The 25,857-nt window shown below is 38.7% G+C and overlaps 1 protein-coding gene across 1 annotated transcript in view; it reads left to right on the top strand.

Moving 5' to 3' along the window:
• Positions 1 to 25,857, top strand: part of LOC145988727 (uncharacterized) — a 45,214-nt gene that overhangs the window by 14,626 nt on the left and 4,731 nt on the right. The window contains exons 2-4 of the mRNA XM_083123842.1: positions 6,886 to 6,939; positions 14,215 to 16,557; positions 24,240 to 24,397. Coding sequence (XP_082979968.1) covers positions 6,912 to 6,939; positions 14,215 to 16,557; positions 24,240 to 24,397 — 2,529 coding nt within the window. The 5' untranslated portion in view covers positions 6,886 to 6,911. The remainder of the gene's footprint in view (positions 1 to 6,885; positions 6,940 to 14,214; positions 16,558 to 24,239; positions 24,398 to 25,857) is intronic.

The raw sequence follows: 25,857 nt of genomic DNA on the forward strand, positions 1-25,857 counted from the left end.
GCTTTGACTTCATGTTTTATACAGGTAACAGTTGACACTATCTTAGTCAATTAAATTTCCATAATTATGCTTACAGTATCCTCAGACTCGCGGTTGCAAATAACAATTATTTTTACCTGTTAATACTTGTAAATACTACAAAGATATCAGCACCGTTAAAAAATTAAAAACATACAGTTAAGCACTTTTATTGCGTCATGTATCATAGGTTTCAAGTAGTGACATTGAAGGTATGGATATTTTATACTTAAGAGGTCCTCTCTGCAAAATGAGTTGTAAGCATTGTAGATGAAAAGGGTGCGCAGAAAGAAACACCCGTGCCCACGTCACGACTCGAATCTATGGCCATCGGTGGCGAGACAGTGCATCAAGAATGCACCGAAACGACTTCTTATGCGTGTACGTTCTTACGTATATCTAAACTATAATCTGTCACAGTCAGTCGAGTCTTTATGTAATAGATGCATAAATGTATATACAAAGTAAAACAATTCATTTTATGCACGTTAAACAACACAATCAGACAACCATGTTGAATAGTATGTCTCTTTCGCATCTCGATTTTACAGACATCTGTCTCGTTGGATGGTGTTTGAGTCTTTAGTAAGATATTGAAAATTTTACGTAAACCAGACTCGTAGATATAGTCATTTTGTTGAAAGTGCTTACAAAGTCAATCCATAGTGACAATTGTGGCTGGCTGCATATACGTATGTTCTGCGAGGTGACCAGTCTTGTATATTTTGTTTATACTATATGTTTCGACATGAGACTGAAACGTGACCTTCGAGACCGAGACAAGAGCGAGATGGACACTTATATGTACAACACGAGACCAGACAGCGACAGTGCAAAGGCTAATCTCGATACCAAACCTACTCGTTTCTTTGGCCATCTTCTCGACCATTTTCCGATGGTCTTCTGCAATCATGTTCAAGTGATGCGTTGGTACTACACAGGTGCTCCATTCTCAAGATCCAGTTTTCCTGTTTTAAATGAACCCACTCACCTATAAGTTTGTTATCAGTGGCAACCAAGTTTCGAGGTGTCTTTGCTGAATTTTCGTGTTAACCGGAATGATGTCCCCATTTGCACTTGTGGCATCCCCGCTGGCGTAGTGAAAATTTCGTCGCCTTGTAATCAAGGGATCCAGGGTCCGATACACGCTAGTTCCACTTTAAACTGTAAGTCCAGTCTCGATTAGCCTATCTTGACCTTCCCGATGGCGCAGTGGTAGCGTCGTCACCTTGTAATCAAGGGGTCCCGGGTTCGATACCCGGTGGAGGCACAGTGGTTCGGATCCAACTTTAAACTGTAGGTCCAGTTCCGATTAGCCTTACTGTGCATAAAGTGGACTTAAAACACCAAATCAATCAATCAATCAATCGGTCTATCTGTGCATAAAGTGGACTTAAATTTCCGATTCAGACATTTGCACTTGTGGATTCTCTGGATTTTCTAGCAGTGAGTTCGTTTGTCGGAATGATTGTTGTGAGTGCTGAATGCGGAATACACATAGAACAAAGAAATGCATGAAATCAAGGCTGATGCACTGTTGATGCATCGGTTGACACGGTCAAATGTGTAATTTTGGTTCCTTTGAAATGGTCGTATCTGATCTTCTCAACTGATACATTTTTGTGTGTCTTTTGTGCACTAAAGATGCATTATTATCAGTTGCAATTGCATTTTAATGTCTTATTAGTTAATATATTTGCAGTGGCGCAACAAGGGGTGGGCGACTGCTTGGGGCCTCGTCCCTGAAAGGGCCTAGCGTCACATAGGATTGATACGAAAAATGTAATTATGGAAGTGAGAAAAATGATGGGAATGGCTAATTTTGTGGGCAATAAAATTAAAACATTTATCTGGTTTTAAATTTTAGTTAAACGTTATAATTTGAATGAATACGTCAAATCAGGAACTTAACATACAGGTGGGCGGCTCATAAGACTAAGGGGCCCGAAGAAAGTAAAAATCATTGTCGTATTTCTCATGTGAAACATATACGCCAAGATTCGTGATAACTTGCATGGAAATGTTTACCAGGGGCGTATATTCTGGGCTAGCTAAGCTATCTGCGAAGCCCAGATACTAAAATTACTAAAATACAAAATAAAAATTGATTTACAAATGCGCATAAAATTGTTCAGTTCAGTAGAAAATATTTGATTTATTGAGCGTCGCTTTTCTGCCACTTTTGAGGACGAATGATATAAAATTGATGAAGGGACACTCACAAATAACACAGATTGGGATTCGAACCCGTGACTACTGGCGTCGTAACGTACTGTGCTAACAACTCCCCCACGGAGGTCGGCAATAAAAATTATTATTTTGTGATTCATGATTTGAAGTTTAACCCCAAAACATATTTGAGAAAGATCTGCTTTCCTTGTTCAGATTTTTTTTTTCAATGCGAACACTACAGGATGGTGAAATAGCCCACATGTTGTACTCAACATACGCTACTGATGTTTACCCATTTATTCCTTTCTCGAATAGAAAGCAATTTGTCTTGTCTTTTCTTCTTTCTCTTGACCTTCCACTCCCCGATTTTAATATGTTAACAATAAAACACCTCCAACTGTCACGAAGCAAGTGTGACGCATTTAAATGCTTGCGTTGTTTTCAATTCAAGAAGGGCATGGATAATACAGTATTAGCAGTTTTCCCTTCATTTTTACAGCTTCAGATTTCAGCTCCCGGAAAACAGAGAAATACATTTTTAGGGCGAATGAAATTATTAAATATAATTTTATTCAGGAATTTTTATCATTATTATTTAAATATAATTTGCTGACGTATCCCTGACGATTTTGTATCGATACACATCGAGATTTCAAATTAAAAGAGCGGATGGGGGCCTCGCATTCTAATCTCGCCCAGGGTCTCGCGATATGTTGCTACGCCACTGTATATTTGTGTCATTTGACACAATTTGGGTTCTCTTTGTACTTGCATACGTGAGAGATTTATTTCTTTATTTATAATGTATTGGGTTGGCAACTAAGTTCCCGCCGTTTTTTTTAATTGGAAAAATCTCTATGACATTAAATACGTTTGGCACGAAGGTGTACATCATGCGAAAGAGAATATATTGTTCTACCTAAATTTATGTTTCTTTGTTACTAAGACACATTTTTTTGTTATTTACAGATCATTAAAATGGAATGTCAAGTTGAGAAGAATGAGCATTTTCGACACCTCCTCCTTTTTGCCTTTAATCAAGGTTCTAAGGCCGCAGAAGCTGCTCACAACATTTGTGCTGTGTATGGAGTGGGTGCTATAGCTGAAAGAACCGCCCGTGATTGGTATGCGAAGTTCAAAAAAGGAAATTTTGACCTCAAAGACGCATCTCGTTCTGGCCGTCCAGTTGAGTTCGATGAAGAGCGATTGAACCACCTGTTGCATGAAAATCCGCGTCAAACAACAAGGGAACTGGCAGAGACAATGGGTTGCTCCCACACTACTGTAGAGAAGCATCTTCACTCGATGGAAAAGGTTCAGAAGTGTGGAGCATGGGTGCCTCGCTGGTTTGCTTGCTCGGCACCGTGCAACCCATGGACACAAGGAACGATTTCTTCACCGATGGCGATGGTGCCTTTACATGAATATGAAGCGGCGTAAGGAATGGTTGAGCCCCGGGAAACAAGCGACCCCACGCGCAAAACAGGAACTTCATAAGCGTAAAACGATGTTGTGCATATGGTGGGACTGGGAAAGGATTCTCCATTTCGAATTGCTTGAAAGGAACCAAACGATCAACGCGGAACTCTATGTGCAACAAATGGAACGACTCACACGGCTATTCAAGAGAAAAGACCGAATCGGCAGCATGGTGTTCTTTTGCTGCACGACAACGCCCGCCATCATATCCCCAATATGACCAAGGACGCCATTCAAGCTCATGGTTGGGAAGTGCTGCCACACCCACCATACTCTCCCGATTTGGCACCAACGGATTTTCACCTCTTTCGATATCTTTCAAATGATATGCGGGGAGTTTCGTTCAATACTGATGCAGAATTGAGAGCTTGGTTGGATGACTTTTTCGAGTCTAAACCACGTGATTTCTACCGACGATGTATTGAAAACCTTGTTGAACGTTGGCAAAACGTTGTAAACAACACAGGAGAATACATTATTGATTAACTACTTGTATCTGTTTATTGAAAACTAACCTTTTAACACCTTCCTTAAAAAACGGCGGGAACTTAGTTGCCAACCCAATACTTGATTTTCTCACAACGCATATTTAAGTCCTGGAAGGGAGGTGCTCTTGATTGGTAGGCCTGACAATCTTCAAATGTGGAGTTTGCTACACATCGTTTACCTTTTTATCGACTTGCGTGGCGGAGTGGTTTGCACAGCACGCTATCAGGGATCCCGGGTTCGAATCCTGGCCTGGGCATGAGTGTCCCTTCATCATATCACCACTCATCCTTCTCTCTCTACCTCGGCGTCAGAACCAAAAGCCCGCTCCCTCTCTGCTCTAACTCCTCCCCCCATAGCACCTGCTCCGCTCCGGACTCCTTGTGGTCTGAATACATGTTATGTCTCATGCTTTGCAAAGCTGACAATTTAGGAAATATCGGTCAAGTATACATCACCCAGTTTTCCGTAATGTGAGGTTGAAATGTGAAAGCATCAATGATGAAGGGCCTCTATTCTGCTGTCAGAGAAATTTTATTCCCTAAATACTACACTAATGATGTCCACTGCTACCCGATTGTGTCTACTACGAACAGCAAATTAAGCTTTGTAGGTTTCTTTATGGCGGGGTTTTCAATGCAAAATTTATATTATCGCTTCCAACAAAAATAATTAACTCCCAATTTCCCTACAGCTCTCACGGAATAATAATAATAAAAAAAAACTTTGTTAAAACATCCGCTTCAAATTGCCGTCACTAAGACGTTTGTACAACAACGAAGCCCGTAATGTACACTTCCGCTACTGAGAGATCTGACGTAACATGGAGCGTAGCTTCAAATTAGCCGCTTCACAGTTACTGATTCCGAAGCGGAAAGTGTGGAACAGTGTGCAGATTTCCACCGGGTGAAGGACGCTGGGTAGCTGCGAGGAGGTTTCCAAAGAGTGGGTAAAGATGTCGCTAGTGTTGTGAAACAACTCTTCTTAAAGATCAAAGCCCGTTGGATCTTTGAATTGGTAACAGCGGGATTATTCTCCTTTCTACGGGCGGATGGGTAAGGATCCCGAGACCCATCCACCTGATTGCAACGAACGAGGGGAAATTGATTATGTAACACGGCGATAAAGAACAATGTGTTATTGTGTGCACGAATACTGAAACAATGCACGCACGTTCTTCTCTTTGCTGGCGAAACCTTTCGCTCGAAGGCGTGTCTCGAATTTAATAGTTGGGAAATGGGATCAAACCTTTTAAAGGACATTATTGCTTCTTTTAAGCACGCGCGTATGCAAAGTGTCCCACACGCACGCGTAGAGCGAATGTCAGAGTCCTGTTCTGCACAGGTGGCCAAGTCACATACTCTTTGCCGCATTTAATGGCTCCATACAGTTATTTAAGGCTAAAGTCTCACGGCGTTTGAGCAAAATCATGTATCTTAAAAATGTTTCAGAAACATTTAAGGCGAAAACGCAGTGACGTCGCCTAATATGGATTAGGGTGGGGAGGGGAGAAACTTTTTCAGGTGGAGTTTTCTTCGGTAGTCAGCTTCCCCCTCTTCTCTGGCTCTGTGTGCGTATGTGTCGAAAGGTTTATTATTGTTTTAAAATATATAATTTGCATTACGGGAGAAATATATGCAAGAAAAGGTGTGGATATGAAGAAAACAGTGCAGGAAAATAGCCAAGGATTCGAAAATCGACAAAGTTTGGTCTTGCAAAACAGAAATGCCGTTAAGAGACAAAGAATGATTGCACTCATACCTCGACCGTCTCCTCTCTAGGTTGATCCCATTATCCATTTAAAAAAAAAACTGAAAAAATCGTTCCTTAGCATAATTATATCATATCACTATGAAAGCGGAGAAACCTGTACTAACGTCCGTTATGGATGCCCTGTGGCCGCGATTGGGGGGGGGGGGTTTGTGGGGGATAGTTCTCCCCCCACACACACACTTTTGTCCCGGTACTGTGCTAAACCAAGGGAAAGTAAACTGCTCTTGGCCCCTAGTTTTGGAACCCAATCGCCACCACTGTCTCTTCAATTCCCCCAGCTCTCCAAATAATAAATGTGTTTTTAGTTTTGGAAGTGTCGTTTCCCTGACTTCGATCTGATTTGATGTTTTGGTAATGGCATGTAGCTGTGATTGTCTCTTTGGTTACTCCTGCGACTGTCGCTCGAAGTTCGGTCGGTGATGGTGGTTGTTGAATGAATGAATGAAATTTTCCTGATTTTGTTGTTTCTGAAGTACCGTTGCCTTGACTTCTATGTGTTCTTTTCCCCTTTTCGTTGGCGTGATTAATATATTGCTATGTCTTCCTCTACGACTGTCGCTCGAGGGGCTAGTGGTTGTTGACCAACAATTTCAGGTTAAATAATAAGTTGTGTAGAAAGAATTATTCGAGACATAGCGAAATGTACGTTTATAAATAAATCTTTGATGCATAGTTCAAAAGTCTTCGTGTATTGTAAGTTACATTAGTTTTATGTAAGATATGTGTAACAATAAAATAAAACAATTACAGTTTTGTATGTCTAAATATTATTAAATTAGACATGTCAAGTTTACACTAAAACGCCATCTCACGAGATTAGGCAATGAACTTTCGGCCGACACATTTCAACAAAAATAGCCACACTGAATACATTTAACCTATTCTCTTGTACAAACTAGAAATAATAAAATAGTCATACTTAAAGATTTTAATCTGTGATTTTCCTTTTTATTATAGGAGCAAGATAGCAAGGAATCCTCAGTATGAAAGACCACCTGTTGTTCATACTGGGTAAGTTTGCAATTTGTCCTTTATTTGTAATCATTAAGCTTACGGGCACCTTCACGTATGAGGTAATAATATTGAAATTCACTGTAATTATGGGCAATATTTTTCATCAGCTGCGTTTCAGGGATGAGGTAAAATACTTACAACACCCAAAACAACTCCGTAATGCCTTTGTTTCTATTTTTCTTTTTTCTTTCAATAATCTGAAATTTTTCATTCATTAATTTTCTTCTTTCCATTTCTCCTTTATCCCTTTCCCGTTTGATTAAATTCCTCTGCTGCTTTATCCTTTCTGTATCTTCTTTTACATTTAGTTTTCCATTCTTTGTCTCTAAGAGAGATTTCACACCTACGTGATAAGCGAAACGCGAGGTGAAACGTGGAATCTGAGTGGCATGCAACTTGGAAACGAGCCTTAGAATCTTTTCGAATCAAAGGGACGAGGCACGCTGCACCTTTTCCTGTTGCAGAAAGTTTTTCAAAGGCGGGTGGGGGGATCAAAGTCGAAAAGTTGTCTTTGAGTGAGATCTAGGCTATTTTAGTCAAGTTTCCGTGTCAGGAGAAGGCAGTGACGAATTCAGAAGTTACAGTTGGGAGAGGCGAATATAACTTGGATACCTCACATCACCGAGAATCAATTCTAAGCTACACTTGTTCTGTTTTATATAAACGATAAACTGTATTGTAGGTACCGTAAACAGGAAACAAGCCGACTTCCATGTTCTAGAGATTATGGTCTAGGGCTGGAATAGATTATTATTATTATGTGTCGTTATCTATCATAATTCCTCCCATTGTCACGATAAACTCAATGATGGAGTATGAGGAGCCTCGGGTTCGATTCCCTTCTGAAGCATACTGCACAGTCGGACTCAAACATAAACTGTAAAAAAAAAAAAAAAAAAAAAGTAAGAATCACGAACCTTCCGACCTTCTGTAAACAACCGTCTCACTTCGAGTAACGTATCACTCCGCGCCAGCTGTTCGTGAATGGTGCGGCCATCATATGCTGCTCACTCGCAACCTTTAATTTTACGTAACATGGAAAAACGTATTTTTATTTTAACTGATAATCTACACATTGAAGTATAATAAATTTTCTACAAGTGATTAAATACGTGTTCTTTTTCAAGAATGAACATATTTTTCTACGCCAAAAGTTCAATTTATCTGACTCTGGGTTAACTCCTCTCTCAGTATGACAGCGCCAAAGTTATACAAGAGAGAGAGAGAGAGAGAGAGAGAGAGAGAGAGAGAGAGAGAGAGAGAGAGAGATTCGTTTCAGTAATTCAAGCCTTTTGGTTTTATTTCCACCAAATTATTGCCCAACATTGTTGACATGTGGAGTATTGTTTTCTCCTTTGTGCAACAAATATACCGCCAGTTTTAACAGAAGCTGAACAAAGATAAGCCGGGGAATAAAAAGAGATTGTTTATCTTTCTCTCGGTTTCTCGTGCACTAGAAAACAAGAAGACTATAATAAGCACATTATTTACGCTCGTCTCATGCAAGTAATGTGTTTTCTTACCTTGATTCAGCAGTTCCTTTTTGAACTTGAGGCATTTTCGGCGCTCGACAGAGTACGGTCTGTCAAATTTGATTCCCAAAAAGGAACTCAACATGGCACAAGAGGCGATTTAACGTCGACTGCTAAAATTGGGGAGATCGTCATCAATCATCACTATCAACATCTTCTCCACACTGGACAGGACGGCTCTTTGATTGAAAGAGTACGAATGCACCTCGCGTTGTATTGCATTTATCTCAAAATCGGTGTACTTGTTTATACGAGCAACAACGTGAATTTTTTTTTTCGCGGGACTCACAACTTGACCGGTCGTTTTCCTTTATTTCACCACACCGAAAATACAAAGACGCAGACACACAATTACACTTGGACACCAACTTCACTGCTTGCTTGGGATAGCACCGACACAACGTCACATAAACGTTAAGAACAACCTGCTTCTTGCCACTTTTCAAACGGCTGTATTTCCGAAAGACTACTCTGAAAACACGGGAGACCTTCCTGCACGCATGGAAGTCGCCATGTTCGAAACTGGCGCTATTTTCTTGCTGTTCACGTGATCGATTGTAATTTATACAATAATCACGTATTATTATTATAAACAGAAACCTTTAATGAAAATATATTTTAAAATGTATAATCCAATGTAATTTACACGTTTTTCTTCCATTAGCATACTTTCATAGAACGGACTACATGATGCGGAAGAAATCCGTTATTAGGGTGTTGCCAACCACAATACTTCTCACTAAGTACAGAAACGGAAGTGGTATGTCGATTGTCGGCATATGATAGTATATTTTCACATTGTCAGTGACGATCCTCCGGGGATGGGGAAGGGGGTGGGACGCGGGAGTCGATCTATAATACAGAGGTGTTCACCATCTGGGTGGTGACATCCTCACACTCCGGAATACTTTTGCAGGTGAAGGAGGGCAGGCCGTAGGGTGAGGGAGGTTGATTTAAAATGAACACCTCACAACAAGAGAGAAGAAAAATGTGACAATATTTAAAAATTCACCCCCAAATATGCATTTTATTTTATATGTAGCGTACAATAAAATGTGACTGCCTCAAAATATTTCTGTATTCTACAGTCTTCTATCCCCACTTTTATGCATCTCTAAGTTGCCGTTTTAGTTTCCCTTGGTGTCTTTGCTGCATAATTATTAATTTAGTCAATCAAATCATATGTATTAGCTTACTTTCATTATCTATAATAAAAAATCATAACACTTTCCAACATCAAATAAATTTAATGAAGAAACCCCGGTTTCAAAACGTAATTTATCTCATGTGTCACATTCTTCAAGCAATGTTTTTTTAGTAAAATATGAGAGAAAATTAATCCTTTGGTACGGAACTGTCTTACTCCTGGGGGATAAGATGTACATATTGTATTTGATTTTTTTTAATTTAGCGTTGCTTTTCTTCCACGTTTGGCTAATCCCGACGATGAGAATGAGTGATCGTCAGATGATTTTGATGAAGGATACTCACAAATAACACCCATGACGGGGTGAACCAGGGAACTTCGGTGATGAGTCTGAAAGTCGGCCACCAGGCAAGATGTACATTTTTTAAACTTTTTTAAACATACATTCAATAACTTTCAACAGGTCATCACTCAGTGATACACTGCATATTCCGCATCTGTTGACAAATGGAATGTTTTTACACCATGTAGGCTATGTGGATTATTTTTTCTTTCATAAGTTTGCAACACTGGTAGTGTACACGTGCTTTTGTTTACAGAAGGTCTGAAGTTCTATGATTCTCACTTAGTTCCAGTTTCGATTGACTTAACATGAGTACAGCGTGGACTTGAATCAAACTTTAAAAAAACTGTTCTCGAGCCTGTAAAACCTGGTGATCAGACAGAACATTTGAGTCTTCAAAAATTATTAGGCATAATAATATATCGAAAACCAGCAGTTGGGAGGGGCGATCGCCCCTATGGCCCTCCCCGTGGATGCGCGCCTGGGGGAAGGAAATGTTTTAAGGAGACAGAAGCAATACATAAAGAAACGTAGGGACATATGAGGCATCGGTAGAAAATAAGCAACAGATACAAAAGCGAGGAAGAGAAAAAGATAATGAAGCGAAAGACAAGGGGAGAGAGAGAGATAAAGGTGAGAGGGAGAAAGCAAGAGATAGAAAAAGTGAGAAACGAACAGGAATGCAAAAACAAGGCACACAGAGAGTAAAGAGAGCGGAAATAAAAGGAGAAGAGAAAGAAGCAGGAGAAAGATAGAAAGCAGTTGAGAAAGAGGGAGAAATGAAGAGAGATAAAAGAATAAAGAAGAACATGAGGCAGAATACAGAAAATAACAGAAAAAGAAATCATAGAAAATACAAAGTGCAAAAACAACAAAGAAACACTGCTACTGAGGAAAAAAAGTAGATAGGGGAAGGATAAAACAGGCTAGAGCGAGACAGTAAGAAGAACTAAGGAATATTTAATTTTTCCAGTGTGTAAGGGGATGGATCAATTGACCCCTCCCGAGTCTTCCTTTTTTCTTGGGGAGGTCTTGTGTATTGCATGATCTAAGAGCGTTTTGCAGCATATATTGTGTAACACGTGCGTGTCTGTGTCTGATGCTTTTTAAGCATGCATGAATGCATTTCGGAGCAACAACATCACCTTCCTGTTCTTGGTTTTAATTTTTGTTTGCCATTGTCATTATCCATTCTACCATTTCAAGCAGCTTATAATATATATCCGTTTACCGAGTTCTATTTTTCCTAGTTTCCCTTGTTTTCACCTACATTTTTTTAAAAAAATATTATGTGCCTACTTTTACAACAAATAATATTATTATAATCTTTTAAAAATATATAAAATATGTTATCCTATTAGAATATCTGAATTAAAGATGAATTACAATACAATTCTTAGTGTAGCTAGCAGTAAACAAGTTACAAGGTGACTGGGAAGTACGTAGGTTTATGGTTCTGTAACTTGATCTTCGTTGATTCAATTCACACACATGTAAAGTTACAAATACCCACATAATTTAATTTTACTTTCTAGTAAATAACAGTAACACAAATTGCATGCCTTTGAAGGTATTCAATTGACAACCATGGATGAGTAGTTTAAGTCATTACCCAAAAAACTGTACTTTTTGTTGAATATTCATTTATTGAAAACACAATGTGTGCTGTGGGATACTCTGGGTCTCAGGTTCCCTAAAATCCCCCACTTACAAGATGAACATAATTGAAATGTGTATTGAACATATCCAAGAATTTTGTTACTAAACATTATGTGCATGTCAACAATATATTGTGAAATTTGCATAAAGTATCACCGGTACTGTAACACTGTTGCCATCGATAAGTAATGATGACTCTAGATTCTGCTTCTCAGACAAAAATGTAAGTAATATATAAACAGCATCATGTAAACATTTTCCCCTGAAATTTCTACATAGCATCTTTGTTGTCACAAAGATTTTTCACTACTAAAAAGTTTCATGTAAAAGCCAAATTATAGTTATTATTTAATTATACAGCTTTATTTAGTTGTGTGATATCGAAGGTTAAACATGTATTGATTCTTGACTTTTGATTGCTTGATCGTCATAGACAGACAAGTAATCAAATGGAGAACGTTTGTATCACCTTAGATTAGTGTTAGGTATCGAAATGTATGTTTCTATTTTAATAATTTAGTGAGAAATCTATAGGTACAGATTGTTGTCTTTTTTCGACTTTCAATTGTTTGACCTCGAGACAGATGCACGTTCCAAGCAAAATAAATTTTGTTACGTCGAACTATCATTTACCAGAACTTCATTTGCAGAAACTTTTTAGATCTTCACATTTGCAAGTTTCTTAGATATCGGCAGATCACTTTTGATCGATTGTCGCCTCTCACGGCCTGATGGACGGAGTGATCAAGCTGGTGTTTGTTGTGTCGAGCTAATTGTGTTAGATACAGTGGCGTCATCAGACCTTGTAGTGTGAGTGGACCACTGGATGACTGTCAAAGGTGTATTTGATATTCGTATTGTTACGACGTCGCTCAAAACAATAATTGGAAATTTAAATGTTGGACTAAAAACAAATTATACAATATTGCATTGCAAAAGTGTCTGTATTTAAGTTCAAACCTTAATGATCGAGGGGTTAGCAGACCATGCTCCGATACCAGAGATTTTGGGTTGGAATATTCTAAGGTTTCTCATCATATTCATCATTATCTTTATACTTTCATTCAGTGGCGGCGATTACGGGGGGGGGGGGAGCAGTGCCCCCGCCCTATGGCCTCTTAATGCTAATCTTCAGTTATGTAACCCACTCATTTTTCTGTGTAATTGTTGAAGGATCCAGTTGACATTGCCGCAGCTAAATACAGGACAGTGGACAAGGAGGCCAATGTTGGCACAGAACTGTAACGTGTACGGGGACATGTATGAACCTTGACCTTCATGACGATGTCGCAGTAATCTGTGTAACTGTGTTGCGTAATGCAGGGTACAACAGAGGAAGTGCAAAGAAGACCTTGGTTGGGACATTTTATTACGTTGGGTGTACATACAAGACAGATTTTAGGATGGTTCGCTTCTTTACCCAATAAAATGTAGCGTTTGGTTGTTCCTCGTTGTTCTCCGACATAAGCCTTTTCGAAAATACTTTTCATTGGTATGAATCCTGATTCCGAAAATGGGTGGTTTAATTATTCGCCGAGATAAATTATAATTTTATTTTTCTGCGTATGGAATTGCAAAATATTTGGCATTGTATACGTGATTTCTGCTGTTTAAGCAACTTTTACCATATTTTGCGTTGATTGTCCAAAATATACCGCGAAAATCGAACCAAGAGTCTGGTTAATTTAAATCTGTCAGTCTGTCAGAGTACCAGGATTCGTTCAAATTTTGGCACAACAAGATTTTTTGTGCACTTCTTTTATTGCGTATGATTGTTTGAGTTGGTGTTTTAAGTCCACTTTATGCACAGCAAGGCTAATTGGGACTGGACTTACAGTTTAAAGTGCGACCCGAATCACTATGTGCCTCCACCGGGTATCGAACCCGAGATCCCTTGATAACATGGCGACAAAGATACCACTGCCCAATTGGGGAGGCCCCCATTACGTTTGAAAAATGAAATAATATTTTATAGCAAACGCAGCATCACGTATTAGAGAGTTATCCAAGTTTAAAACAGATATACAAAATAAGATGTCATTTGTTGTGTCGTTTCTGTAATGTTGTTTTAAAGTGTTCGGCACATCCTTCTTGAATGTTGAATGAATGTTTCTGAAAGAATTTTAATTTCCTCAGACACACTTTTAAGCTTTCCAAAGATTTATCATCCATGTTGGGAGATGATGACAATGTTTTAACTAATGCTTTTTAAGAAGCATAGGTCTTTTCCTGCCTCTGACGAAGTTTTTAGTTTCCTTGTCTTTTTAATGCGTTGTTTGTCCCGTGGAGATCCCTTTATAACCTTCCATTAATTAGATTATTAATATTTTACTTTACTTTAAGAAATATTTGTATTTTTTTCCTCAAAGGATTACTGTTGGTGAACAGGAATTAATGTGGAAGTATTAATATGGGGTATTCCCCCATAAATCATTACTCTTAATTACACTTTCTTGTACATTGAGATTGGAAATTAATATTTATAATAAGGGTGTTATTTATAAGAGAAAGAGGAAATTACGTCCTCTGAATAATATTTAATGCATGTGTATATAAAACTTTCACTGTAGCTATTTTCTTTTTCTTAACAGGAATCCTCTGCTTCGCACCGGCGCTGTCAGTAATGAAACAAAAGAAAAGCGTTTTCTTCCCGGTTATCATCAGCGAAGACTTCGGACCCACAAACTCCCCAAAGGAAAGGATTGAGCGGAGGAACCAGTTGTTCAGCAAGTACTTCAAGAAAAATTGGCCAATTGTCAGGCTGACAGTGGGCCAAGACTTGGCAGGAGTATCTGATTTGTCTCAAGTTAGATCCTTTGCTTTTGCTCTGAACGATGCGGACTCCATTCTGCGCTCACTCGAGGAGATTGGGAAGAAACAAAATGCCGGGAAAAACGCAACAAATATTACTAATCCAATCATCAATATAACAGCACCAGTATTCATTATAGGATCAACGACTCCTCGGGCGAAACCTTTGACCTCAACAACGCCACTGCCACTTTTAGAGTCTAGAACGACCACAGAAGCTCCAATAATAAGCAGATCCAACACCTTGTCAGTCAGTTCTACAACTGCAAATCCAAACACAGGCTTATCTACAACAGAAGACAGCCCAAGTGGCGTTTCCAACAACGGTAATACCATTCAAGACCAAAATGCACAAAGTAGACTCCATGGAAAAGCTATCGTACAGAAATTTCTATCTTCCACATCTGAATGGCAACCATTTCCCCGCGACGCCATTGAAACCATACACCCAGTGTTTGGACCTCTTGGGAGACTTGATCAGAACGTGACTTCTTCCGACACCGATCCTTTGTCTGCCATAACTCCGCGTTCTGAAGACAGGCCAGCCCAAGAAGCACCTCGCCGCAAGGTGAAACCAATAATAATATTTGCGCTGACGAAAAGCAAAGTACCAAGCGACAGATCGTTGTCGTCCAATAACCGTCCTCCGATTCTGGATCCCACTCTGAGTTCTGAGGATACTTCAGGTAGCAAAAATGACGATCGTGGACTGTTTCGATTCGCGTCGCAACCGAATGTTGCTTCAGGTACAGACCTGACAGGCACCGCCACCACTGCAGCACCCTTCATATTCTCCTCAGATTCAAATTCGACAGTTGAAGGAGTTGGCAACGCATCTGCGGCGAACTTTCGCTTCTCACCAGGCGACAAGGCTTGGATCTCGTCGGACGTTCTATCAAGTACATTTCGAGAGAACATTTCAAAATTTGCTCTAGATTTATCCGATGACGATAGGCCACGTTTTAGATTTGCTTCTGACAAGAGTACAAATTCCAAAACTCCTGAACCTAAAAACAAATTAAGCACTAGGTTCTCGACGAATACCAGCATAAGTTTCAGCTCAGATCCTAAAGATTCCTCAAGTGTTGGAACAAATTTACCTTCTGCGTCATCAAACAACGACACAAGTTCAGAATTCAGTAACAGAGCATTGTTCATCAACAATAATTCTGTGAACAACAAGAACAGCACGTTCTCTGCAATTGCCGAACACATTAATTCCACCCAACGGTTTAGGTTTCAGTCAGATTCACCAGTTAACATCACCTCAAGAACAGTGCTCAAATTCAATTCTCGCGACAACGAGTTGCCAGAAGCGGAAGTTAATTTAATGTCTGAAAGAATGCGGCCTCAGTCAGGTGGGAAAGTCCTTAACAAAGCAGCAAATCCTGATGGCACAGTTTTAAGTGCCGAAGACGAAATTTTCGACCCTCACTTGGAACATATCTTGACTCCCGAGACCAGATTTCAGTTCACATCTCCAAGACCTTCCAATTCATCGGTTGCAACTATTTTCAGGATAGCGTCTGACAATGCGAGAACTCCGCTGCCTAGGAAGGTGAAGATATTTCGTAAAACCAGGCCTAGGACCACCACAGAAAGACCCAATAATCAGCTACAGGACTCTTCTAACTTAAGTATCCAAGACGACCTCGACTCGTCGTTAAAAATCTTCACGATATTCCCTCCAACACATATAATTCCAGCTTCTAGGTCAGGGAAAGAAGACTCTAGTGATTCTTTCAGCTCAGCCTCCTCCAAGGGACCGTCATTTCATAAACACAATCCGAGATTGCTGTCAAATTTCCTTAAAGTGAATACCTCAAGTCGCGTGAACTTGAAAAATCATCAGCCCAGTTCGGATGACCTTTCGCTTGTTCCTTCCACTGTTCTTGTTCCACCACCTGCTCTTCTGCATACTCCTCCTTCCCCTGAAGTTCCGACTTCCAAGAGGCCAAAGACGAAATCTCGCAGGCGAGGAAGTAAGGCCAAAATATTCAGACTGGAGCCAGAAGCACAGTTCTCGAAACACGTGTCATCGGCTGCTCCAAGGTTTGGTTTCCCGTTTTCTGAGAGTACAAGTTTCAAGACTCCTACTTCGAAGAAATCTTCCAGCAGGAAAGGTAAGTGAACTCGCATCAGTACCCGAGTACATTTAGTTACTTCTAGCTCAGACTGAAATTACTTATTGTGGTTCTGGAGGGTTTGAACGTATGCTGTTGGTATCCTATAGAGAGTACCTGGCATATGGGAATTGAGGGTGATTAAATAGGTAGACATTGTCTATCATTTAGTCCAACTGTAAATAATTGCAAAGAAAATGTCAACAACTAATTTCCTTATAACTATAATGTGTTGCAATGTAGCAAGTACAAGAATGAAGTTTTCCCAAGCAATTGCTTTGATAAGTTAGCAAATCTTGTTATTGGTATGAAGGGGAAATAATGTTTAGTAATGTCACAGCTTGTAAAACGGGATACCACATTCAATACGTATATTAAGTATAATTAAATTGCATGCAGAAAGGTATTGCAAGTTACAGGGGAAGTTTGGAGAACTAATTATTTGTAGGTATTTAAATTCAGTGGCGTGCCCAAGGCGTGGTGGGGGTTGTAACCCCCTTTTACCAAGTATTTCTAAGAAATAACGACAAAGGCAGGAAAAAGATGGCAAAAATCATGGGCACGGCAATGTTTAAAATAATATATTAACAAATGTGTTTTATATAGAAACTAGACTAGGGGGGGGGGGAACTGTACATGAATCCAACACTTGTGTGTGTTCAAAGAATAACCTTTTATATAAAGTGGTACAATTAACATGCAGTTGATATTTCGTAATAGAGAAAAAAAATCTTCACAAACGCCAGCATACCAGGAAAATTATATCTCAGCGTGCATTTGCAGATAAAATCTATTGCGTGTAGAAAGTGGAAAATATGCAAGGCTTACGTGGGAAGACAGTCTTATTATTCGACACAATATATTACACCAAGTGGTTGGCGACGTGAATTTCCAAGTGCGCCTGAACGCATGATACTGCTATAACTGAATGTGAATTAAAAGTCCTTTCGGCGTCGAAATGCAGGAGTTTGCTCAAGTTTGCACTCGCTGCTCATGAGAGCTTGTGGAACTTTTGAGCTTTATTCTTAAATAGGTTTATTGATGTTTAAGAATGCTTTGATTACAACACATTGCAGTTGGCTGCTTAGGTAACACTTCTGCCCCATATGTAGGCAAGAAATGGGCAGTTTTTACGATTAAAATATTGCCAGATAAAGTAAGAGGACAAAGAAAGGTAAGTTTTCATGCTTGGTTACTTGTATTAATTTCCTCAAAGGTATTTCGGTGGGGGAGAATGAACCCGCAAACCCCTCGTCTCGGCACGCCTTTTGGATGTACCATTTTACATGTCCTACTCATCCTCATCGTCACAATTAACCGAAGAGGTAGAGAAGCGACGTGAAATAACAAAAACAGATATAATGATAGAGTTAAGTACATAATAAATAAAATAAATTCATTGTACAATATAATAAAGGATTAATGGGTATTTCTAGTTTATGCATGAACAGAAATTTAAAAATCGATACAGTCTGTGGCGGCGAAAATTAAAACTTTGTCAGGGCTGCATTTTGCCATTGCAAATAGAAAGACATAATTTCATTGCGTGACCAACTTTATATTTTGTCTTCGCGATTAGCCAAAATTGGAAGAAATGCGAAGTAAAATAAACCAATCAATCAACCTCTTAATTTTTTGTTACGCGAATCTCAGCGTGAGACAGATAGCAAGAAATGCCTGAAGGCAGCCTGAGCAATCCGTACTCTCCGCATAGATAACAGTATGCAAATTGTCCATTCCCATGTACCTTCTTTCTTCTTCTTCTTTTTTCTATTTGTTTTTGGGGAATGGAATTGTACTGATTTTGCCCTCTACTTATTTACGTTTTTGTTTCAATTCTTCAATCCCACTGTGCAGATACATCATGAAAGACGAAGACTGCGAATTCTGAACTTATGGCATAGTCAGCACACACAGTACGTAAAGAAATCAAAGTTGCAAATGTAAACTCACCTGAAAACGACTCCCGATTACCGTCTATATGTTTGAACAACTTCAACAAAGTTTGAAACAATTTTTAAAAAGAAGGTTAAAAATAGTGTATCCGCCGCCCCCTATAACAAAAAAAAAGTTCCTGCGTACGTCAGTGAATCACCAGTAACATAATTCAATAGTATGTCCTAAATATTTTAGGTAACATATGCTAATAGCTGTTTCAATATGAATCATTTCAAGGAATCAGCCAATATCATGAGTAACTATCTTAAATGTATATGTTATAAAATCTCAACATGTTATGTTGGGAATGTCGGAATGTCGACCCCTCCGGAAATTAGCATCGTTAATTTCTATTTATAAAAAAGCAGAAAATGTATTACTTTCATTGTTAATAACAGAAATAAAGTTCGCTTAGTTAATTAGTATTATAATCTAAGTAGAAACTGTGTTAGATAAAAAAAATGAGTGTAAAATACTGGAACCAGTTTATGTTTTAAAATTATACTATGTAATCCAATAAATAAATAGTTCCACGGTTTTCAAAATTCTAACAATGAGATGTTTTATGTGAGAAACCACACAACATTAATTTTAGGACAAAATTCCCCCCATTTTTTAAAGCTTTTTCTTGAACGAGGTGTGTAAAAGTTAATAACAAAAAGGAGTGACTACGCATTTCAGTACACTAACGGTACACGACGCTACCACTGCGCTATCGGGGAGGTCTCGTGGTGGATCGAGTAGCAAAATCTTCAAAAGAATAATAATAATTATTATTAATATTATTATAAATATGGTATTTATTTGTTTATTTTTATTAATTTATATTTGATGTGATTTAATAGCTAATAGTATTCATAAGCATACTAATTATAATATTCAAGTTTTATCAATGGCCTGAACGCCTTACAGAAATTTCTGGTGACGCTCATGTGACTGTCCATAAGTAGATGCGGATAAAAGATATATTCTCTGATTTCATGTTCCCAGAAATTATATATATTTGTGAGATTTAGTTACATAGGAGCAGCTGGAGCTTTGACAATGGTCAGTACATTCACCAGCAAAGCCTCAGTGAAACTCCACACGGACCTAGTATAATTTGAGAGTCGTGACTCTCACATGAAGGATAAGTTCTTAAGGTGAAAGGCAAACAAACTTGGTTCATAAAACTGTCTGAGGAGTTCCTCAGATAATGGCTACAAGATCTTTAGAAAGTAGCAACGCTTGGATCCAGAGCTGAGAAAGTGTCTAAAGACAACATTGGAGAGTGCAAGGGGAATTGTGGAGCGTCGGGTGCCGGCTTGGAAATATAGAGCAACTGGCAGAAAAGGGAAATGAATTCGAGTGCTTAAATGTTTGGCACATATACTCGGTACGTTACAAGTGTGAGAGAAATTAACAGGTAAGCAGACCTGTGTGAAATTTTGTGTTCGTGTGCTGTGTGTGAATAGCCGTCTGATCTATGCCCGTAACTTACAAATAATAAACAATTTAGCTATTTACAAATAAGCATGTCAGTTTGTTTCACGACCACAAATTAATGATTCACTTTAAGTAAAACATACAGGGTGTTTCCGGGCTGATGGTACAAACTTTCAGGGATGATGGAGAAGGGCGCATGTATCAATTTGAGATAAGGAACCCTGGTCCGGAAACGACTTAGTCGAATGTTATAGGCGAAAATCGGTGTATGAAGATGTAATACTTTTATTACCTGCACAAGTTTCACAAGCTGCTACATTCAGAACAGTTGTTCAAAGTGGCGTCCTCCGGCTTCCCTGCAGGCACGACATCGTCGCACAAAGTTCTGGCGTACACGTTGGAACAACCCTGGGGTCGTTCGAATAATGTCACAGGAAGCGAGACTGCAGAGGATCTCCTCACAAGAATTCTCGCTGTCTGAGTACGTCAAAACTTTGTTCGACGATGTCATGCCTGAAGCGAAGCCGGGGGACGCCACTTTGAACAACTGTTATGAATATAGCAGCTTGTGAAACTTGTGCAGGTAATAAAAGTATTACATCTTCATGCACCGATTTTCGCCTATAACTTTCGACTAAGTCGTTTCCGGACCAGGGTTCCTTATCTCAAATTGATACATGCGCCCTTCTCCATCATCCCTGAAAGTTTGTACCATCAGCCCGGAAACACCCTGTATATTCATTTCATGTGCTGTCACGTACCCGCGTCCGGCTCCTTTGGACACCACAGGTATCGTTACCTTCTTGTATCGGACTTTGTTTTTTAAGGCTAAGGTAACATCTAGTCCGTTGCCAGAGATACAGGTCGGAATCTTCCGTTCTATTATTGGTTAAATTTTGTCGTTATTGTCGCTGCTTTTCCTAATCACAATTCTATGTACTGATATCACCAGCTTTATGTGATACCGCTATTCCAAGACGTAGCTTTGCGTAGAATTTCTTGAAGTTGTTTCCTGCGAAAAATCAAAATGCTTGTTAGCGGTGAGAAAAAGGTACCCGAGTGAAAACCACAGGTCGCCTTATTAGAGACTCTGCTGGTGATTATCAGTCGAAAGGTCCTGATTGGGATTAGGTTAAGACCTCCTCCCCCTTCCAGGTTTCCGAAGTGATCCTCAATCAACTAAGTCGTCATCCAACGGATTAAGATCCTAACTTGGAGGGACTTGGGAGTGGAGTACACACTGGTTAAGACCTCATATGTCTCCATATTTCTATTTGAATTTCTTGCTTTTATAGCGGAAGTTTGTTGATTACGTTGCTAAGCGATTTTCAACTATCTGTGGTAATCAAGGAGAGAATTTAGCTTTCTGCCTTTCTGGGTATTCATAATTCACAAGTAAGATTAATTCTTTAATTTTTATCAATCCTTTTAACTTATAATTTTCTTTAATATTTGCAACGTTACATTTATTAAAATATAATTTCCATGCGTTGATACTGATCTTCATAACATGTAGAGATTGGAAAGAGGCCGTAGTATAGGAGGCTCCTGAACATATAAACATAATAAAGCGGCGTTCCTATAGGAGAGTCCTTGTAACTAAGGACTTAAAAGTAACACTCATAGAAGGGTACCTGTCAGTGCAGTAGTTTCAAATTTCACAAAACATTTAATTAAAAGAAAGTGTCCAAAGGCAGCTGAATGATTATGATATAGGGTCTGTCAGAATTATTTGGGAGAACGAGTAATATTGAGAATTAAAAATTATTGTTATAAATAGAAGCAACAGGTACCACACAAGTACCAGTGAAAATACAGAATATAGCTGTTTGTAAGTGTGGCGTTTATTTTGGGACGAATGCAACACAAATCTGAAATTATAAAGTTGTGATCATTACTATTTTTCAGTTCCAACAAAATTCAAGTCCTTCATGCAGTTTTCCAAACTTATTTTGTTCTACAGTGGCTGACATGGTTGGAAAATATTAGATAATTTCAGTATAAACTGTCTTAACATTGAACATAAGTGTCCTTGTCCGTTCACACACGATTTTTTGGATACTAAATCAAGAAATTTTCAATTTGAGATTTGACCTTTACAAGACGTCGTGTAAATAATCATGCGCTTTTATGTTTTTAAAAGGAATGTTGTTTATGTCAATACTTTTACATTGGAAGTGGTGTTACAGAAAATCAGGCAAATTCTCTTTTGAAACCGATATTCTTTCTGAAGGCGAAAGCTCGGTTTTATTTCTGAAATGAAAAGTCGAGGGAAGCACAATGCACACAGTGCATCGATGATGGCATATTCTCATGTACCGCTCATACACTCACAACAAGAAGAGCTTCACATTTTGCGTTTATTGGCTTGATGAACACAGTTAATTGCACTCAGTTCACATCGTACATGCACGTCTTTCACCTGAAATGCAGTTCTGATTTTCCTCGAATCTGGTTGATGAGAGAATTCACATAGGATCGTATGTGTGAAAGGAATGCCTAGGGTTAATCTTTCTTCCGAGTAGAATTACTTACATGCGAACTCATCAAATTACATTGGAAAAGGAAGCTCATCAAATTGCACTGCAACTAGCTTGAGAAGTTCACATACCATCATCTATCTACAGTACAATGGAATTTTCGGTAGGAATTTATAGTAAACTCAGTGGTGCTACAGTACTACAAGACTTCTTGTCATTGAGTCATCCACTTGTCTGCTTCTATGGCCACGTTGTCTAGAATATAGTCACTGATTGAATGAAATTGATGCAAGAATAAAGAAAACGGAACCACCATGCCTATGCTGTGATACTCGGAGCAGCTCGATCTTCGAATAGTCGTTACTCTTTCGGTACTTGAGTTAGTAATTGTAACGATACTTCATTACTTTGAGGGTATTACTATATTTGCCTTACCTTCATAAATTGATAACTGTTGTTTACCAGAAAGAAACGTACTTTGAAATATTGTAAATTTGTACGTGTAACGTTACACAGGAGAAACACGCACTATAGAGAATATACGTTATGATTTCGTAAATGGTTAAATGTCCTTATTGTAATATAACAAAATGACGGTAGCATATCGTGTTACTTTTTGAATCTACATCTCTGCTAATCGAGACGATGGGATGAATTACATAGTTGAAGGAAAACAGGCAAAGTACGAAAGTAACCCCAGATCGGGATTTGAGCCCGGAACCTTCTATCCTCATCTAGAGGTTAATGGAAGCTGTTTGTTAAGGGGAGAGATTGCATCTCTTAAAATTACAATAAAAATTACGTTTTAAAAGTTTTTCCTTTAAATACGAATTGATATAATGATACATTAATACAGGTTTATGAGCCTTTCCTGTTAGCGCAGTCATTATTACTATAGTATCATTTATTCTTGGTATCATTGCCGACCTTCGACAAAAAGTGGTCAACGTAAAGGGCTACAAAGTCAAAAGTTCTAGGTACGAACCCTGGCTAAACACGTATGTACAGTGGGATTCACTAGTATTGCTCGGCAAATTGTCCATGCCTATTTTCATTAATTTTTCTCTTACATCCTACAGTATGTGTTCTTAAGCGATGGATTTTTATGTATTCTGGTGCTGAAGTTGTCAACAGCTTGTTTTGAGTTTTCTTTTAATTCTGAAGCTCTTATTGGGTTAAATAAAGTGCAGGAACATGGTGATGGACAATTTGCACGGTAATACTCATGGATCCCACTGTACTTTGCCCCATCAACCATTTTATCATTCAATATCTTCATCGCTATTAATCCAAGAGGTAGAAAAGCGACGTAAAAACGGAAATAGAGAGAAAGTCTAGCACTATCAACGGATTCCAGTTCGATTTCTAATGAGAGCACAATTTCATTGGTTTGGGTCCAGACCCGATTACCCTATCTTTTAATTAACCCAACTTCTAAAAACTTGACTAATACAGATTTTTACCAATGCATCCTTTATTATTCTCCTAAATGTAATTGTTTAATATAGAATCGCGTAAAAATGGTAACTTTATTAATTAGAAACTGAGATAATAATATCAACCATGGTTCACAATGTGTAATGACTTTTTTGAGATTTTGAGAGTATGTTTTAATAATTGTAATACCAAATAATATCAAATATAGAAACAACGTAAAATGTTTCCAAGATATTGCGTTAACGTCACTAGACACACTACTAGGGTCTTAGGTTGGAATTTTTGAACGGGATGAAAGAAAATTCTTTGGTTTCTTATTATCCATCCCCGGTATATCGCTATTTCGGTATTTCCAATATCGATGTAAGTTTGTTGTGTCCATAATATATTTCCAATTTCCAGGAAGAACATCAGTTCGAGGTTTACCCCACAAGAGAGGGGCTATTCCAGGAATTCCAGGCACAGACTACCCAACTTATAACAAGCCTCCGATAACCACATTCTCCTGTAAGAGAAGCCACCGACAGGGTATCTTTGTAGATCCCGAGGCTAGATGTCAAGTAAGTATTTTTAGGTACTCCTCAAGTTAAGTAAAGATTACTTGCGGAAGTGTGCACGCCAGTGGCGTAGCGTGATTGTATGAAAGGTGTAAGGCTTCCAAAAAAAATCTGACCTGAATATTGGATAAAGAAAACTCAAAGATATTTAACTAAATAGAATCTATTTGAATCTAAGTCATGCATGGGCATACTCAATAATTTCAAACACAAAATGCACACACTCTATGTTAACAATAATAGCATATGTATTACTTACTGAAAATTCTCATTTATACTGTAACTCAATCCGACGATCCTTTAATCTGAACACCTCAATCACGTCGTCGTAGAATCGGGGGTTTCTGGTCAATGTCTTTAGTAGCTCCTTTTCAATGGATATAAGTCCCAAGTCAGATTTCCTTGCCTGAGTCTGTGTGCTGCGTTGAAACGTATGAATCCTCTTCAGTGCAGAGAACGACCTTTCCACCGACGAGCTTGAAGCAGGAATAGTGAGGAACAATTCTGTTAGTTTGTACACTTGTTCAACAGCTTCATTCAAATGGGTAGTACGCAAGTACTCATGAAGTTCAAACACACTGTTTACTCCATATTCGGCTTCAGAATAAATTACCTGTAGCTCAACTTTCAACTGGTAGCAATTGAAAAATTTCGCATACAGCTTAGTTAAGGACACAAACTCTTTTTCTGGAAAGATTACTACGTAATCGGGAAATTTATCAAAATCCAACAAAGCCAGAAACTTTAACTCCTCCATGCTTCCAAATCTCTCGGTCGTTTTTACCATCAGTGTGTCCAATATTTCATAAAATAACACACGAAACGATGTTTTAGCATCAAACTCGAGCCTCGATCTCTTGACCTTCGAATTGCACTGTTTGTGTTCATTTGTTTTTGACCAAATGACCTCAAACTGTTCACGCAGTGCTTGCAAATCGGTTTTGAATTGCTCAACCTTTTTTAGGCAAAATCCAATGTCAGAAATTTTTTTTTTTGCAAGATTTTAAAAAGCACTTCGGCCTTAGGAAACACTGAAGAAAAAATACTGAGGAGAAAACAAAATTCAAACTCTTGGATAGTGTGATAAAATCCCCTAGCAGCCATTCTTGATTCCACGTCCTACTCTTCATCATCTTCCATCATATTCTTCAATAGTTCCTCCAGCTCATCTTTAACAGAAGAAATTACATGTACGAGCCTCGTGCTGTAAATCCACCTTGTGGGTGAAACTGTGGGAAACCACCTATTAACAATTTTCTCAAGAGCATTCATTCTTTTTGTTGATTTCGAAAAAAATGAAGAAAAGCCAGAACATTTCTGAAAAAAAATCTTGCACTCTTTAATACTGTCTGTTGCCTGTTGTAAAACTAGGTTGAATTTATGGGCGTAACAGTGAACAAATGTAGCCTGTTGGAATTTTTCCCTAACTCTCCGTTGTAAACCATTGTGTGCTCCTGCCATAA

Source organism: Lepisma saccharinum, chromosome 6 (assembly GCF_977018435.1).
Source record: "Lepisma saccharinum chromosome 6, izLepSacc3.1, whole genome shotgun sequence".
Lineage (NCBI taxonomy): Eukaryota > Metazoa > Arthropoda > Insecta > Zygentoma > Lepismatidae > Lepisma > Lepisma saccharinum.